The sequence below is a fragment of the Scyliorhinus canicula genome, chromosome 2, assembly GCF_902713615.1.
Source record: "Scyliorhinus canicula chromosome 2, sScyCan1.1, whole genome shotgun sequence".
Lineage (NCBI taxonomy): Eukaryota > Metazoa > Chordata > Chondrichthyes > Carcharhiniformes > Scyliorhinidae > Scyliorhinus > Scyliorhinus canicula.
Genome location: NC_052147.1, coordinates 170553183 through 170572324, shown reverse-complemented (window position 1 = coordinate 170572324; position 19142 = coordinate 170553183). Strand labels below are relative to the sequence as shown.

At 49.5% G+C, this 19142-nt stretch overlaps 1 protein-coding gene across 1 annotated transcript in view; it reads left to right on the top strand.

Moving 5' to 3' along the window:
- Positions 1–19142, top strand: part of kcnh3 (potassium voltage-gated channel, subfamily H (eag-related), member 3) — a 1115372-nt gene that overhangs the window by 510942 nt on the left and 585288 nt on the right. Inside the window, exon 3 of the mRNA XM_038789040.1 lies at positions 16368–16502. Within this exon, the coding sequence (XP_038644968.1) occupies positions 16368–16502 (135 nt within the window). The remainder of the gene's footprint in view (positions 1–16367; positions 16503–19142) is intronic.

Sequence of the window (19142 nt, the reverse complement as noted above, 5' to 3'; positions counted from 1 at the left end):
TTCAAAAATGGTGGCAAGATATCTGAGGAGCCGATATGGCCAGTGTCTTTAGTGTCCCATTCCAGAAAAATTGTAAGTGTGGGATTCCTCAGTCCAGAAAAATTCTAAGGGCACAATTCAACCGGAAGAAAACAGAGTCAGTTTCAGGCACGTTGAACAGGGTTTCTTGGCACCTGCAGTGCGGAGAAAGACCCCAATATTCAACGGCATTCGCCGTTTTCTTTGCAAGCATTTTATTGCAAGCATAAATATGTCTTGGCACAATTACACCTGCCTTTGGTGAGACCACACTCGGATTGGATTTGGATTTTGTTTATTGTCACGTGTACCGAGGTACAGTGAAAAGTATTTTTCTGCGAGCAGCTGAACAGATCAATAATTATATGAAAAGAAAAGGAAATAAAGGAAAATACATAATAGCGCAAGACAAGGTACACAATGTAACTACATACACACTGGCATTGGGTGAAGCATACAGGGGTGTATTGTTAATCAGGTCAGTCCATAAGAGGGTCATTTAGGAGTCTGGTGACAGTGGGGAAGAAGCTGCTTTTGAGTCTGTTTGTGTGTGTTCTCAGACTTTTGTATCTCCTGCCCGATGGAAGAAGTTGGAAGAATGAGTAAACCGGGTGTGAGGAGTCTTTGATTATCCTGCCCGCTTTCCCCAGGCAGCAGGAGGTGGAGCAGTTGCCATACCAGTACCTTTCCTTTGCCACTAACCTCAAAATCATAAGGGCCATAAAGTTTTTCTGCACAATAGAAGTCCATTTGGGTCTTTTTATCTCTGCTAACTTTTTGAAAGAGTTTTAGGAGGCTTGAAGCCTGCAGCCACTAACTTTTTGCAATTTTTTATTTTTGCATCTTATTTCTCCTTTGCTCTTGATTTTCGGCCTATATTGAATATTTAAAGTTATTTTGCATTTAATTTTACTTTGTAAACATTGATCTAATCCTAGCTGTGACTGTACTTTGATTAATTCATCAATAATAATCAGTAGTGACATAGTTTCCCAAGACTTTATTGTCCATATTGGCCATCTGGTGTTTGGACTACATACGTTTCTGTTTCCCTTTCTAAGCTAAACTACTAAAATAAATGTTGTCTTTCAAAAACATTATTTCAAAGTCCTTTTTCTTACTGCATTCGATGGCTGTTGGACTACAAGCCAAGATAATAAATAGCCTTGCATGGGGTGGTCAAATTTGGTGTGGAATCAGGTGATGAAGTTTGATTGATGGACATACAACCTGATTGATGGCAGATCAAAGGATATGTAAACAACTTGAACAGGCATAATCTACAAACGTCTGCCGTGCCTGTGAGGAGAAATACACTTACTTCTATATAATAAACAGTTGATAATAAACATACAATCTACATTCATCTCCTACTAATCTCTACACTAATACAATAACTATGATCTGCTCTCACTCACACTATCTTTCCTACAGTCTGTTTTCTAGTCTTCTCCTCAACCACGCACCCAGAAGGCTTAGCATCGGAACCTTATATATCTTTGCATTTAGCTCCATCTAGTTGATTTGGACATAGCATTAACCCTTAAAATTCTGTACATTTATCCCAATCCTAAATAAATTCAATGATGCTTGGGATAGAGAATTGCAAAAATTTATAACTCTTTGAGTGAAGAGGTTTCTCCTCATCTCAGACCCTAAATCTTCTTCTTACCCTGAAACTGTGCCACATGTCCTAAATTCCCCAGCTACGACAAACAATCTGCCCTGGCAAGCCCCTTTAGAATCTTGAATGTTTCAATGACACCTCTCATCCTTCTAAACTCCAGAGAATATAGATCCAATTTACTCAGCCTCTCACCATAGGACATTTCTTTTCATCAGAGGGGTCAATAATCCAGTGCATGCATATCCTTCCTTAATTATGGAGACAAAAATTGCATACAATATTCAGAGTCTACAAGTTTTCTGACTGATATGACCATAGTGGGCTGGATCTCGAATAATGACGAGTCAGAATACAGGAGAGCCTAGTGGAGTGGTGCAGTGAAAACAATCTCTCCCTCAATGCCAGCAAAACTAAAGAGCTGGTCATTGACTTCAGGAAGCAAAGTATTGTACAGACCCCTGTCAGCATCAACGGGGCCGAGGTGCATATGGTTAGTAGTTTCAAATTCCTAAGAGTACACATCTCCAAAAATCTGTCAAGGTCCACCCACGTGACGCTACCACCAAGAAAGCACAACAGTGCCTATACTTCCTCAGGAAACTAAGGAAAGTCGGCATGTCCACATTAACTCTCACCAACTTTTATAGATGCACAATAGGATGCTTTCTATGGTCGTTTACCTTGTTGCCAGATGGCTACAATTTGTCTTTGCGTGATTTTGAGCAGAGTTTTGCTCATTCTGACCCAGTATGGTGGCTTCAACAGAATATCCGTGAACAAGGCAAAAATCAGTTAGGCTCTTCAACAAATCAGGTTGAAGAATCCTCACTGAGACTCCAGCTGGGTATTCTCTGTTCGGGATTTTACGTGCTCCTGCTATTGGAGAATCGCAGTAGGTTCACGCTGCCAGTGGGAGCAATGCTCAGGTGCGAGTCTCACTCCTAACTTTGCAAATGTATATATGGTGGAGAGCTTGCCGGATTGCGTTGGAATCCTGGTATAGGGCCACCATTTTGAACAGGCGGCATGATCACAAAGTCCGCCGGCAGCCCCCCCTCCCTCCCACAGTGCAAATCCTGACTCCCACCTGCCGCTGACAAGTAGAGGCATCTGGTGAATACAATATGATTTTAAGGGGGTTAGGGTGGAAGCTAAAGAGCAAGACAAGCAGAGTAGTCATCTGCAGATTGCTACCGGTGCCACATGCAAGTGAGGCAAGGAACAGAGAGCGATTTCAACTGAACACATGGCTACAGGGCTGGTGTAGGAGGGAAGGCTTCAGATATGTGGATCATTGGGATACCTTCTGGGGAAGGTGGGACCTGTACATGAACAATGGTGAATACAATATTTGACATTTTCATGGCAGGTTTAAAGGTCCAATTGAAATTGACAGGTCAGGGGAAGCTAAGTACCTCGGGTAAGTGGGGAATTTGTAGGGTGGGGAAATCAGAGGGTCGGGTGGGGTTGGGGTTTTTGGACATCAGGGTGGGATTGGGGAGGTGGAACATTGGGGTGTGGGATATCAGGGGGTTGAACATTGGGGTGGTGAGGGATTAGACTTTAGAGTGAGTCGGATGTCAGGGGGTCAGAGGTCAGTGGTGGGGTCTGGTCGGCTCAAGGAGGGAGGCAGAGGGGTTCTTGCCCCTGTGTTGCTGCCCTTTCACTGTGTCACTGGGATGATCTTTCCAAATCATCCACCACCTTTCAAATCCTGTTTGCAAGCCACTAAATCCATTAACTGCCTTCCATTAACTGAGTTCCTTACCTTTTGCACATTACCTGCTCTCTTTCACTCCACATGCTGCCAGCCCCACCCTTTGATTTATACAACACCACAGTAGAACTTTGTTTATCTGTGTAAATTCTGAATACGGGTCTTCATCCAAAATGTTAACCTTTCTTTTCTTTATTCAGATGCTGATGGGCTGGATATTCAATAGATCATTTTTTGATTTTTTTTTCTTTTTTTTTCTTCATACCCGAGTTAACCTGTAATTATATAGTTTCTTCATTGAACACACGGATTGGGTTAATATTCACTACAACCGGCTATTTAGAAATAGCAGATGTCCGAGTGCAGCAGTTTCTCCTTAAAATTATTTTGAGCTACGTCAGCATATGACCGTTGGTCCTTGACAATGCTTGTTTACCTCTGACCACCCCATAGATTTATAGGATGTGCATTATGTTCCTGTTGCAACCTGAACCAATCTTTCTTAACTTTATAAGTCCTGTTGACTGGGTTACTATTGCCTGAAAATTATTGTTCAGTGATATTGAAATGAAGAATCTGTGCATATCAAATTCCACATTTTCCACATTAAATGTTGGTAGTCTGTTCAAAATAGATACATTGAGCGCGATTTAACTAAAACAAAATACAGAGTCCATTCTGGACGGGAATCGAGGGGTCGTAGCCCTGGCAGGGCGTTCCCCACTGGGGGTTGAAAGAAAAAAACAGTGTGCCGTGAGATAGCGTGTCCTTCCCAGGGCTATGACCCTCTCGATTCCCACCCAGAATGGACTCTGTATTTATTTTTAGTTAAAAATAGTGGGATCCAGATTGCGATATCTCGTTAGGTCTTGCAAGGCCTAACTACCGTCGGGAATCCCAGGAGAGGCTTCTCCCGAGAACTACCGGCCACATCCGGTCCGAATTCCGGCGGGACACAGCCAGTGAAGTGTGCCCATTAGCACCTTCAAAAGTAGATTATTATTATTCTTTCCTGGGATCTGGGCGTCGCTGCCAAAGACAGAATTTGTTGCCCATCGCTAATTTTCCTTGAATTGATTGGCTGAGTAGGCCATTTCAGAGAGCAATTAAGAATCAACCACATATGAAATGAAAATCTCTTATTGTCACAAGTAGGTTTCAAATGAAGTTACTGTGAAAAGCCGCTAGACGCCACATTCCAGCGCCTGTTCAGGGAGGCTGATACGGGAATTGAACCGTGCTGCTGGCCTGCCTTGGTCTGCTTTCAAAGCCAACGATTTAGCCCTGTGCTAATATTGCCATGCTACTGGAGTCACATGAAGGTCAGACCAGGTAAGGATGGCAGATTCCGTTCCCTAAAGGACATTCATCAGCCAGATGGGTTGTGAAAACAACTAATTGTAGTTGCCTTGGTCATCATTACGGAGACCAGCTTTCCAGCTTTATAATTCAGGATACTCTGTTCACCAATTTGTTTTTATCAAGTCACTTCCAATTCCGCCAGTTTCTCTGTTTGCTTCCTCTTCTTTTTCTTCTTCCTTCTCTTGTTCAATCTTTTATTTTTCCTTTTAAATCTCTTTGGGAATTCAGAACAGAGGGGATGGAGGCTAGGGCAATTGCATGCTCCTCCTGTAGGAGGTGGGTGGTGAGGGACACCACTGGTGGCCCCACTGACGACACCTGCGGGAAGTGCACCCAACTCCAGCTCCTCAGAGACCGTGTTAGGGAACTGGAGCTGGATGAACTTCGGATCATCTGGGAGGAAGAGGGGTTGATAGAGAGGTGTTACAGGGAGTTAGCCACACCCAAGATGCAGGACAAGAGTAGCTGGGTTACAGTCAGGGGAATGAAAAGGAATGGGCAGACAGTGCAGTGTTCCCTCGTGGCCGTTCCCCTTCAAAACACGTTTTGGATGCTGTTGGGGGGGGGATGACCCACCGGGGGAAGGCCCTCACGGCCAGGTCTCTGGCACTGAGCCTAGCTCTGTGGCTCAGAAGGGAAGGGAGAGAATAGAAAAGCAATAGTGGAGACTATTGGGTAAGGGAACGGATAGGAGATTCTGTGGTCGCGAACGAGACTCCCAGAAGGTATGTTGCTTACTGGGTGCCAGGGTCAGGATTGTCTCGGATCGAATCTACAGGATTATTAAGGGGGAGGGGGAGCAACCAGAAGTCGTGGTGCGCATAGGCACCAATGACATAGCTAAGAAAAGGGATGAGGATCTAAAAGTGATTTTAAGGGGGTTAGGGTGGAAGCTAAAGAGCAAGACAAGCAGAGTAGTAATCTCCAGATTGCTACCGGTGCCACATGCAAGTGAGGCAAGGAACAGAGAGCGATTTCAACTGAACACATGGCTGGTGTAGGAGGGAAGGCTTCAGATATGTGGATCATTGGGATACCATCTGGGGAAGGTGGGACCTATACATGAAGGATGGATTGCACCTAAACTGGAGGGGCACCAAAATCCTGGGTGGGAGGTTTGCTAGAGCTCTTGGGAGGACTTAAACTATTTTGGCAGGGGGACGGGAACCAGAGCTATGGATCAGACGATAGGGTAGCTGTTAAGCAGGCAGAAATAGTATGCAGCGAGTCTGTGAGGAAGGATAGACAGTTGATAGGGCAAAGTTGCAATCAGTGGAATGGGTTAAAGTGTGTCTGTTTCAATGCAAGGAGTGCCAGGAATAAGGGAGATGAACTTAGAGCATGGATTAGTACTTGGTACTACGATGTTGTGGTCATTACGGAGACATGGATTTCACAGGGGCAGGAATGTTTGTTGGATGTTCCGCGGTTTAGATGTTTTAAGAAGAATAGGGAGGGAGGTCAAAGAGGAGGGGGAGTGGCACTGTTAATTAGGGAGTGCATCACAGCTGCAGAAAAGGAGGTAGTCGAGGAGGGTTTGTCTACTGAGTCAGTCTGGATGTCAGATGTCTTGGTGGAAGAGCCTTTTGTTGACAGTGACCACAACTCCTTGACCTTTACCATAGTCATGGAGATGGATAGGAATAGACAGTATGGGAAGGTATTTAATTGGGTGAGGGGAAATTATACTGCGATTGGACAGGAACTGAGGAGCGTAAAGTGGGAAGAGTTATTCTTGGGGAAATTCATAACAGTAATGTGGGAGTTGTTTAAGGATCACTTGCTGCGAGGAAGGCAGATTACTACCTGAATGGTTGTAAATTGAGAGAGGGGAGTGTTCAGTGGGACCTGGGTGTCCTTGTGCACCATTTGCTGAAGGTAAGCATGCAGGTGCAGCAGGTGGTAAAGAAGGCTAATGGTGTGTTGGCCTTCATTGCAAGAGGTTTCAAGTATAGAAGCAGGGATGTGTTGCTGCAATTGTACAGTGCCTTGGTGAGGCCACACTTGGAGTATTGTGTGCAGTTTTGGTCTCCTTCTCTGAGGAAGGATGTTCTTGCTCTCGAGGGACTGCATCAAAGGTTTACCAGACTGATTCCCGGAATGGCGGGACTGCCATATGAGGAGAGATTGACTAGGTTGGGATTGTTCTTGTTGAAGTTCAGAAGAATGAAGGGGGATCTCATAGAAACTTATAACATTCTAATAGGACTAGACAGGGTAGATGCAGGGAAGATGTTACCAATGATAGGTGTGTCCAGAAGCAGGGGTCACAGCCTGAAGATTCAGGGTAAACCATTTCGGACAGAGATAAGGAGACACTTCTTCACACAAAGAGTGGTGAGCCTGTGGAATTCATAACCACAGGAAGTAATTGATACTAAAATTTTGAATATATTCAAGAGGCAGCTGAATATAGCACTTGGGGAGAATGGGATCAAAGGCTATGGGGCGAAAGCAGGATTAGGCTTTTGAATTGGATGATCAGTCATGATCGTAATGAATGGCGGAGCAGGCTTGAAGGGCCAAAAGGCCTCCTCCTGCTCCTATCTTCGATGTCTCTATTATCTATGTCTTGGGCAGATAGACAGCAGTAGTGTCGTCAATGTTAAATAAATTTGCATGCTTTAGCCATTTGACTAATAAAGTTGCGACTGTTTCATCAGAATCAGACGTGTGTGGTTTCTTGTTGATTTCAATACGACAGAGTACCTGGGTAAACGTCTTCAAGCAACATACTGGTTGATGTGTGTGACACAGGCATTTTGCCATGGTCTACACCTCGTCTGCACAGCGACATTTTTCCAGGTGTAATAGGACCATGATTCCCACTGTTGGAGCCCAACTTGAACCTAATGTACAAGGTGTACTGTTGTAATGCAATAAGGCACATTACGGAACATGCGCACAGCCTTAGCTCATGGAACCTGGCCAAATGGTCCAGATCCAGACTGCACGTACATCGCCATGACCAGTAGGCGGTGGTCAACAGCAAGGCCCCTAACCAAGAAGCTATGTCGTAGCATCCAACACAAGTCACTAAGTACACAATTGCTGTCACCTCTTGTAAGAAACTGAGCTATCACTGACAGCTGATGCGGCAATTCAGCTGCCTTGCCTTGACCACAGGCCCTCCACACCCATGTTCATGCAGACCCCATCGGAGTCCGATGCAGTGGTTCCATGTCTGTACAACATACCGGTTGATAATGTGTCTCGTGAGTCCAGAAAAATGGACACGGGCTATAGAATAGTCTCTCTTCCACATGTTGGTGCTGTCACACGTTCTTGGCGTCTAAGCAAGCCCAACACACGATACTGGGATTTCATCACCTCATAGACTGCTTGGATGGCGAACGTTGTTTTTTTTGCCTTCTCTGGTGTTCCCTCCCACCACGTGCTGGAAGAAGGTGGAGAAGTGCACATAATCGGCTATGCACAAAGTTGTAAGAGTCCAACCTGTGTTTCATAGTTCACACAAACTATTGTATCGCTGATTGCTTTTGTCCACGCATGTCTGTACATAGTTCTCACTGAGTACACCGTTAAACCTCATACCTCTGGGAGCCCAAACTAACCAGGGAGGATCTAGACCGGGTCGTCACATGACTATATGAGTAGCCGTCGGGAGAATAATTTTCTCTCCGTACCCTTGTCGAATTTGGGGGCTTGCCACTGGCCCAGACATAACAATATTTACAAAAGGAAGTCCATGGGACCGTAGAACTCTAGATGGATTCGATCAGTCGTTTGGTGGTCCTTGACGTCCTGGCCGAGCGCCGTACTGGAGGAGGTGTCGTCGGATCGGCTGATGGTCCTGCTGATGTCCTGGAGTCCGGAGCGATAGACCTCGAGTAGTCTCCGTCACCTGAGCTGGCCGCGGAGACGCCATGGATGAGGGATGGGGAAGCTGAGTGGGGTGCTGGGGTGAAAAAGGGGAGGGGGGGTCTGCGGGTGCCAGGTCCCGGAGGGAGACCGTGTCCTGCCGACCGTCGGGGTACTCCACATACGCATACTGCGGGTTAGCGTGGAGTAACTGGACATGCTCCACCAACGGATCGGACTTGTGCACCCGCACATGCTTCCGGAGCAAGATGGGTCCGGGGGGTGACCAGCCACGTCGGGAGAGGGGATCCGGAGGACGACTTCCTGGGGAAAACAAGAAGACGCTCATGAGGCGTCTGATTAGTTGCAGTACAGAGGAGTGAGCGGATAGAGTGCAGTGCATCGGGGAGCAACTCTTGCCATCGGGAAATAGGGAGATTTCTAGACCGGAGGGCTAGTAGTATGGTCTTCCAGATGGTACCATTCTCCCGCTCGACCTGTCCGTTACCCCGGGGGTTATAGCTGGTCGTCCTGCTAGAGGCGATGCCCCTGTCAAGCAGGAATTGACGCAGCTCGTCGCTCATAAATGAGGACCCCCGATCGCTGTGAATGTACGCGGGGTAGCCGAACAGTGAGAAGATGGAGAGTAGGGCCTTAATGACGGTCGATGTGGTCATGTCGGGACAGGGAATGGCGAAGGGGAAGCGGGAGTGTTCGTCGATAACCGCCAGGAAGTAAATGTTGCGGTTGTTAGAGGGAAGGGGCCCCTTGAAGTCAATGCTAAGACGTTCGAAGGGGCGGGATGCTTTGATCAGGTGTGCGCGCTCGGGGCGGTAGAAGTGCGGTTTGCACTCGGCGCAGATGTGGCAGTCACGGGTTACTGACCTGACTTCCTCGATGGAGTAGGGCAGGTTGCGGGCCTTAATGAAGTGGTGTAGGCGGGTCACCCCTGGATGGCAGAGTCTGCGTGGAGGGAGCGGAGGCGGTCTATCTGCGCGCTGGCGCAGGTACCGCGGGACAGGGCATCAGGAGGCTCATTGAGCTTCCCAGGACGATACAAGATATCATAGTTGTACGTGAACAACTCGATCCGCCACCGTAAAATCTTGTCATTTTTGATCTTGCCCCTTTGTGCATTATCAAACATGAAGGCTACTGACCGTTGGTCTGTGAGGAGGGTAAACCTCCTGCCGGCCAAATAGTGCCTCCAATGTCGCACGGCTTCGACTATGGCCTGGGCTTCCTTTTCCACAGATGGGTGGCGGAGTTCGGAAGCCTGGAGAGTTCTGGAGAAGAAGGCCACGGGTCTGCCCGCTTGGTTCAGGGTGGCCGCCAGAGCTACTTCTGAAGCGTCGCTCGCGACCTGGAAGGGGAGGGCCTCGTCGATGGCACGCATCGTGGCCTTTGCGATGTCCGCTTTGATGCGGCTAAAGGCCTGGCAGGCCTCCGTCGACGGCGGGAAGGTCGTGGTTTGCATGAGGGGACGGGCCTTGTCCACGTAGTTGGGAACCCATTGGGCTCGATGACCCCTTCCGTCAGCAACCTCTGGACCTCGGACCTGATGAAGGATCGGTCCTGGGCGCTGTACCGTCTGCTCCGTGTGGCGACGGGTTTGCAATCGGGGGTGAGGTTAGCAAACAGGGAGGGAGGGTCCACTTTGAGGGACGCAAGGCTGCAGACAGTGAGGGGGGGTATAGGGCCGCCGAATTGAAAAGTCAAGCTCTGCAGGTTGCACTGGAAGTCCAGTCCTAGGAGTGCCGGTGCGCAAAGGTCAGGGAGGACAAGGAATTTATAATTTTTAAAAACCTTCCCTTGGACCGTGAGGTCCGCGATGCAGCACCCGGTGATGTGGACGGAGTGCGAACCTGAGGCTAAACCGATTTTGCGTGTTACGGGATGGACAGGGAGCGCGCAGCGTCTTACCGTGTCAGGGTGAACGAAGCTTTCCGTGCTCCCGGAGTCCAGCAGGCAGTCCGTCTTGTGGCCGTTGAGGTGGATCAGCGTAGTCGTTTTGGCGAGCGTGGCGTGGATGAGACTGGTCGAGTTGAACGGCCGCGAGCCGTGGAGAAAATCCGTCGTCGCTGTCCGATTCCATGCTGGAGGGACCTTGCGTGGCAGATGTGGAAGTCGGTGGCCAGGATCCATATGTGGGGTGAACGGCCGCGAGCCGTGAAGAAAATCCGTTGTCGCTGTCCGATTCCATGCTGGAGGGACCTTGCGTGGCAGATGTGGAAGCCGGTGGCCAGGATCCCCAGGTGAGGTCTGTTCCCCAAGATGGCGGCGCCCAGGACCCGCACGTGGGGTAGGGGCCCCAAGATGGCGGCGCCCAGGACCCGCACGTGGGGTCGGCACCCCAAGATGGCGGCGCCCAGGAAGCCCTCGTGGCCGCTGGAGGCGGAGCTAGCGTTGCCGGCGCTGTGAGCGGAGAGGCGCGCAGGCCGGCTCCAAGAGGTGAGTGACCGGCATCAGCTGTGGGGATGCGGAAGCCGGCTCCAGGACGCCGGCTAGGTGCATCAGCTGTGGGGATGCGGAAGCCGGCTCCAGGACGCCGGCTAGGTGCATCAGCTGTGGGGATGCGGAAGCCGACTCCAGGACGCCGGCTAGGTGCATCAGCTGTGGGCGGAGGTAAGGCGCGCGGGCCGGGTGCGGGGGGCCGGGGGCGGGGGGGGAGCCGAGTCGCGCTGCGGGCAGGCAGGGACCGGGGGGCCCGGGGAGGCGAGCCGGTCGGGCGCCGGGGCCCGGGGGTGGGGGGGAGCCGGGGTCCGGGAGCGAGGGAAGCAGGGCCGCTGCGGGCAGGCAGGGACCAGGGAGGCCCGGAGAGGCGAGCCGGTCGGGCGCCGGGGCCCGGGGGCGGGGGGGAGAAACGTGCGCGGCGGGCAGGCAGAGGCCTGGAGGGGCCGGGTTGGTGCGCATGTCGGCCGGCGGGGCGCGAGTCGGGAGCGGCTGGAGGGGCCCTGGAGGAGAGAGGGAGGCACACAGGCCGTTTGCAGAGGCCTGGGGGAGGGGGGGAGAGTGCTGTGCAGCTTCCAGAAGCGCTGCAGCCAGCGTTTTGGCCTGGCAGACCGTGGAGTAGTGGCCCTTCTTCCCGCAGCTCTTACAGAGGGCGGAGCGGGCTGGGCAGCGCGAGCGAGGGTGCTTAGCGTACCCACAAAAGTAGCAGCGGGGCCCCGCGGATTTATCGGGGCGCCCCGCGGCACAAGCCTGAGGGAGGCCGGGGAGCGGTGGGTAGCTGGTGGGAAGCGTGCCAGGAGGCGGACCTGGCCAGGGTCATAGGTGCGAGCGCTTTGATCTGCGACCTCCAGGGAGGCGGAGAGAGTCAGTGTCTCCGTTAAACTGAGTTCGTCTCTTTCCAGCATCCGCTGGCGGATCACGGGGACAGCATCCCAGCCACGTAAGCGTTCTCTGACGAGTAGCTCCATGTGCTCTGTAGCGGACACCGCTTCACAGGCGCAACCTCTCCCCAGGGCACAGAGGGCCCGGGCGTATTGGTCTAGAGACTCACCGGGGACCTGCTTTCTGGTGGCCAGCAGATGTCGAGCGAATACCCTGTTGATCGGTTTGAGGAATTGTCCTTTTAGCTTCCGTATAGCTTCATCATAGTCTGTTTCGTCTTCGATTATTGAGTAAGCGGCAATACCCACGCTGGAGTGGAGGACGTGCAGCTTCTGTGCCCCGGTGGGGGGGGTGGTTGTAGATGCCAGGAACCCTTCGAGGCAAGTCAGCCAGAGTTTGAAAAGTTCTGTAGAGTTCGGAGTTTGCGGGCTGATGCGGAGGCATTCGGGCTTGATGCGGAACTCCATCTTCAAAGTTGTAGTTAATTAAATTGATGCACCATCAATTGCACGCGAGGGCGAGTGATGTCCAGCGTCATGTTCAGGAGAGTGCCAGATTTCCCCAGCACCTTGGGCAAAGCACAAATGTTTTCATACAGCTGCAGAGTTAATTAAATAAACTTCCTATTACTACCGTCCTTGTTGCAGTCAGTGTTACAGCGCACCACAGAAAACTACAGTTATCCAGAAGATGACGGTAGTTTTAATTCTTCTAACGACTAAAGGTTTGATGGGAGACATTTGGATCTATCCAAGTTTGTGATTTAAATTGTATTTTTGGATGGTTCCCAGTGCTGGGCAATTGCCCATTGGATGTTTGCACTTCCCAGGCAATTGCTATGCGACTCTTACCAGAAAGCATTCGTTGGGTGGGTTCACCAGCGCATCTTTGGGTAACCCGCCAGTTATATTGCCCTAGAGCTCGGCAGTTATGGCAAAAATGTTATATCTAAAGAAGATGCAGAACAATTGCGAAGCTTGATGGGTGCGTTGAACTGGCTAGGCACTCAGGCTAGACCAGATTAACTTTGATATATTGGGGTAAAATATTACACTGAAAGACCCTAAAGTAGAGAATATGTTAAGGGCAAGTAAAATATCAAAATTAAATCTGGATGGGTATTCTAGTACAGCTGGTTTCATAATATTTCTTATGGATCAAAATGTAAAATATTATCCTTTAACTTGGAAAAATAAGAACATAAAAAGTGCTGTTAAAAGTATTTTAGCTGCTAAAACATGGGCTCTTGTGGAGACAGTGCATTCTATTTGTCAAATATTTTGAATGAGACTCTGTACAATGGGCAGACTGAAGATATACCCATGTCTGGTATACCCAGAATGGTATACCCATTAAATGTTATGTAGATAATTACTTATTGTTGGATAGTGTACAAAATATGAAAAATTAGAGTGAGATTTACCTTGCTGGCTTAAAGAGATGCTAAAGAGAAAGGGAATCTCTAAAATCAGATGAGTTTGTGCAAGTCATCAACTGTCTGATTACTTTACAAATAATGGGTGCGATCTAACCAAAAAAAAAGCCAGTTCTGGATGGGAATCAAGGTGTCGTCCCCTGTGCTTGTGCAGTGGGGATTACCCCGCTATCTAAGGGCACCCTGTTTTTTTGGGTGGCCCAACGGGTAACAACTCCTTTCCCTCCCCTGCCCAGAGACCTCACTCCTCAATTCCGGATAAGATCAAGATGCCATTTTTAACTGGTACCCCAATCTCTCGAATCCCCTGACATGACCCCCAAAGCCCCAACTCACCTATATGGGGGTCCTTAGGCTGCCCCACACACAGGCAGGGCACTCCCAGGATCCAATCCCCAGCATGGGCAAAATGCCAGTCCAGCACCTTGGCATTGCCACCCTACCAGTATGGTAATGCCATATGAGCACCCTGGCTATGCCAGGTGGCACCCAGGTGGTACTGCCAGGCTGACAGTACCAAGGTAACCATATGGCACCAGCAGTGCCAAGGTGTCACCCTGCCCAGAGGCCAACCACCCGGGGGACCTCCGATCCCGTCGGAGATCTTCCCCAAATGCTGTTCCGCCTCGTCCCCATTTGTGGGGACCAGTACTGAACGGCGCTCGCCTAAGGTTAGACCCTAACGCTTCGGGTAGATCAGGCAAATGCATATTAGAGTGAGACTAGCTACTCACTCTAATATGCAGATTTGCCAAATACCGATTCTGCCTGCAATGGGTGGGATCCCAATTGTGGAATCTCCCGAGACCCCGTCAGATCTCGCGAAGCGTGGCGAGGCAGGTAAATCCCGGAAGAGGAGTCTCCCAGCATCTCCTGGCCACTTCGCGCCCTCGTTTGGGAAGGCCCCGACCGGTAAATCGCCCCCATAAATATGGTACAAAGAAATTGTACGGTGTCCTAGAGGGGGCATCTCTATTTGTACAGAATATAAAGACTTTTATTTTAAATTGTTTAGGAACTGTAGTTGTACATTTTAACTCTAATTTTGATTAAGAGAGAATTGTGTATTAATTATGTTTAACTGTATTAAGGTGGAGGCATTAACTAGGAATTCACCTGAATCCCTATAAATAGCTTTAAATTAAAACTGCGGTTGTTGGGTTAGGAGTTGTATACTTTTAATTTGTCATTCTGTAAATAAATATAAAAGTGTATAACAATTGGTTCCAGTTCTATCCTTCACCAACTAGCTTTATGGAATAGAACCACATGGCACTTAGGGTCACCTTCATAATAAGGCTACACTGCCTGGCCAAGCAGCAATTCTTTGAGCAAGATTTTGGTCACTTGCATTAATGTCTCTTTCAATCACACAGTGTCACATTTTGTCTGATGACTCTCCTGTTAAGCTCCTTGGGGTGTTTTATTATATTAAAGGCAGTGTATAAATGTAAGTTGTAGTTCAGTTTAAGGGATCTTCCACTTACAAATCCATGCTTTTCATGCTTTTAATTAATTTTGCAAATAGCTACCAGGCTGACCAATAGAGCAGTTTTCTTCAAACTTTTTTTCAGGGGACCCATTTTTACCAACTGGCCAACCTTTGGGACCCAACCTGGCCGACCTTCACGAAAAATGCCGGCCGATCTTCGCGACCTACGCCAGCCGACCTGAGCGACCCACCATTTTCTCTTACCTTATTTGCTGCTGACAAAAATGGAGGAAATGGTTTTGGGTCCCTTTGGCCCTCGTACACGCTCCTCCAATGGAACCTGTTGGATGAAGGTGAAGCCTTCTGGTGTCGGAAAGTATGGAGTCTCCATCTGTCCAAATTTCAGAATTTTGTTCCTGTGAAATTTGATCAAATAACCCCCCCCCCCCCCCCCCCACCCCCCCGACCTGGTAAAAAAAAGTAAATAAATAAAATGAATAAAATAAATGAAAAAAATAAAAATTAAATGAATAAAAGAAATTAATAAATGAATAAAAACCACTACAGAACTTGTAAAACAAAAAGCTGCAACTGTTTAAAAAAATAGCGGCTGCACTGCGCTTGCGTGCCCAATTATCGGCACGCATGATCATCGTGCGTGCATGTGCAATGCGGCCAAATTTTTTTTTTAACATGTTCGTGGCTGCCTACAGTCGGTGTTATGAAAGGTTGGCTACTGCGCGGAGATTTGCGAGATCGGGAGTGTTGCGGACAACAGGCTCCTCGACCCTCCCTACACCCGCCCACGACTCACCCGCAGTCAGCGCCCCCGACTTTGAAGAACACTGCACCAGAGTATCTCATCTCAATATGAGATGAATGTAAAAAGTTCAATTACCACAGCCAACCCTGACTTGCATTCCATCTAGAAAAGTCAAAATTACTTGTCCATCTGACTGGTGGTTGGTTGAATGGAACACCAATCTCAGCTATAATTCCTCATTTGTCATTTGGACTGATCTGGATTTGGACAAATTTGACAATATTGTTTAACTATCGATGAAGAGAGGTGGAATTACTTAAAGACACCCCCACTCAGTGGAGAGTGCAGAGGTTAAGGCATGCCATTTGCTGGAAGTAGGATTCTTGGCAATGAATCCGCCACTTGTCAATGGGATTTCCCATTTAAGCCACCTCACACCACCAGGAAACCCAAGGCAGGGGTGCATTGCCAGTGGGAAAAGAGAATCCGAATTGCTGGAGGATTCCGACCGATATGTATGAGTTGTCTGATGTAATGACTAAGGTGCATAACATATGTCAAATGCTGTAACCAGAAATAGCTCTTGGTAATGGATTATTGTGTGCATACGAAAGAGCAATCAGAGATCTCCTGCTCTTTCTAAACAATTCCATGATTTTGCTGCAATCAGCACATAGGAGCAGTGTAAGTATACATCTGTCCTTTATTCACCATAGAGAGAAGAGGAATTCGGAACCTTTGGCACAGATTTTCTGATAGATATGAAAAAATGAAAAATGAAAAATTATATTACTTCATGTGTTACATAATTTAGGCTTAATCTGTTAATAATACACATGTCACTTTCTTCATTTTCAGGTGCATCCTTTTGGTGTCTGCTAGACATTGTCCCAATTAAGAATGAAAAAGGAGAGGTTGTGCTGTTCCTGGCTTCACATAAGGACATCACTGATAGCAAGAACAAGCTGTCACCCGGCAGCACAAAAGATACAGGTAAAGAATGTTTTTGACAAGGATATATTGACTTATTTACAAAGTGTTGAATGTGTAATACAATAAATACTTCACGGTCCCAAGTGTACCAGTTTTATATACTGACTCTAATTCAGGTTAGTGTAGAATAATTAATACCAGCAAGAGTTTTAGAGGCTGAAAAATCATTGTCATCTAAACAATCAGGAGGTTAAATTGTCTGTAGAGCAATGCACACAGTGACAATAAAAGAACAGGGGAGCTTAAGACAGTAAGACATTATAAGGAACCAGATATAGTAGGGGTTGCTGATACATGACCACAGAAAAATCAGGACTAGGTATTAAACATTACAGGATGTAACATGTCCAGAAATGATAAAAAGGGGAAGATGGCATACTTAGTAGAGATAATGTGATAGCAGTAGAACAAAGGGTGTAGTTATCAGTCAGATTGCAATAGAATCCCTGAGTATAAAGGTAAAAGATAATAAAGAATAAACCATGCTAATAGGTGTAATCTACATAGGGACATAGGAGTAGGCCATTTGCTACCATCCCACAGCATTCCCCCCTTGAGCCTGCTGCACCATTCAATAAGATTGTGGCCTTAACTCCACTTTCCAGCTTGCTGCCATAATCTTCAGTTCCCTTGCAGGTCAGAAATCTGTCCACCTCAGTCTTGAATATAATCAAGCCCAGCCTCCACTCTACTCTGGAGAATTACAAAGATTAACAACCCTCTGAGAAAAGGAATTTGTCCTCACCTACGTCTTAAATTGGAAGCACCTTCTTTTCAAACTTTGCCCCCTAGCTCTAGATTCTTCCATAAGGGGAAAAATTCTCCCAGTATTTACCCCCTTAGAATCTTAAATGTTTTGATAAGATAAGCTCTCATTTTTCTAAACTCCAAACTGATCAACATCTCCTCATGGGACAACCCTTTTATCCCAGGAATAAACTGTATGAGCCTTCTCTGAACTGCCTTCAATGCAAGTATATCCTGTCTTAAACAAGGAGATCAAAATGATATGCAGTACTCCAGGTGTGGTCTCACCAGTGCCCAGTATAGTTGTAGCTACTACCTACTTTTATACTCCATTCCTATTTAAATAAAGACCACAAGCTCCATGTGCCTTCCTAATCATTTGCACCTACATGCTAGTTTTTTGTAACTCATGTAAAAGGACACCAGGGGCGAAATTCTCCGACCCCACGCAGGGTCGGAGAATCGGCCGGCAGCGGCGTTAATCCCGCTCCCGCAGGGTTTTTTATTCTCTGACCGGCCAAAAACCGGCGTTGTGCAAATCCCGCCGGCAGCCTCTGAAAACAGCTGGCACCGGCGGGATGCCATTATATTTTTGTTTCAACAAATCTCCGGCCCGGATGGGCCGAAGTCCCGCCGACGTGGCCACGGGTCACGTCGGCGAAAAACAGAGTACCTTTAAAACGGCGTCAACCATTGATGATGGTTGACGCCTTTCAGTGTCCGAGTGCGGGGGGGGGGGGGGGGGGGGGGGGGTGGGTGGGGGCGAGTGCGGGGGGGGGCGAAGTGCGCGGGGGGGGGTTCGGGGGGGTTGCGGCGTTGAGAGGGGGGGTAGGGGTGGTGAGGGGGTGCGGAGGGTGGTGAGGGGGGGTAGGGGGACGTTGGAGGTGGTAGGGGGTGGTGGGGGGGTTTGGGGGGCAGCAGGCCGTGCAGGAGATGGGGTGGTGACAGGATGGCAGGGGTCCACGCATCGTCGCCCCCCCTCTGCCCGCCGCTGCCCCCTACCCTAACCACCCCCCCTCACCACCCCTACCCCCTCCTCACCACCTACCCCCCTCTCAACGGGCAACCCCCCACCCTCTCACGCAGGGCTCCCCCCTCAACGCAGGGTTCCCCTAACGCAGGGTTCCCCCCCCCACCTCCGACAACACACACCCACCTCTCACGCCAGTACCCCAACCCCTCCCCTCCCTCTGAAGGCCGGTACCCCCCCCTCCTCTGAAGGCCGGTACACCCCCCTCCTGAAGGCCGGTACCCCCCCTCCATCCAAGGCCGGTACCCCCCTCCCTCTGAAGGCCGTACCCCCCCTCCCTCTGAAGGCCGGTACCCCCCCTCCCTCTGAAGGCCGTACCCCCTCCCTCTGAGGCCGGTACCCCCCTCCCTCTGAAGGCCGGTACCCCCCCCCCCCTCTGAAGGCCGGTACCCCCCCTCCCTCTGAAGGCCGGTACCCCCCCCCTCCCTCTGAAGCCGGTACCACACCCCCCCCCTCCCTTTGAAAGCCGGTACCACACACACTCTCTCTCCTCCTCCCCCCTCTTCCTCCTCCCCCCAATCCTTCCTCCTCCCCCCTTCCTTCCTCCTTTAGTGGGGGGGGGGGGTGCGGCGTTAGTGGGGGGGGGGTGCGGCGTAGTGGGGGGGGGTGCGGCGTTGAGAGAGAGGGGGGGCGGCGTTGGAGGGGGGTAGGGGTGGTTTGGGGGGGTAGGGTGGTGGGGGGGTAGGGGTGGTGAGGGGGGGGTAGCGGTCGTTGGAGGTGGGTAGGGGTGGTGAGGGGGTAGGGGTGGTGAGGGGTAGGGTGGTGAGGGGTAGGGTGGTGAGGGGTAGGGCGTGGAGGGGGTGGGGGGGGTGTGTGAGGGGGGTTGCGGTAGGGGCAGGCGTGCAGAGGGGCGACGGTGCGTT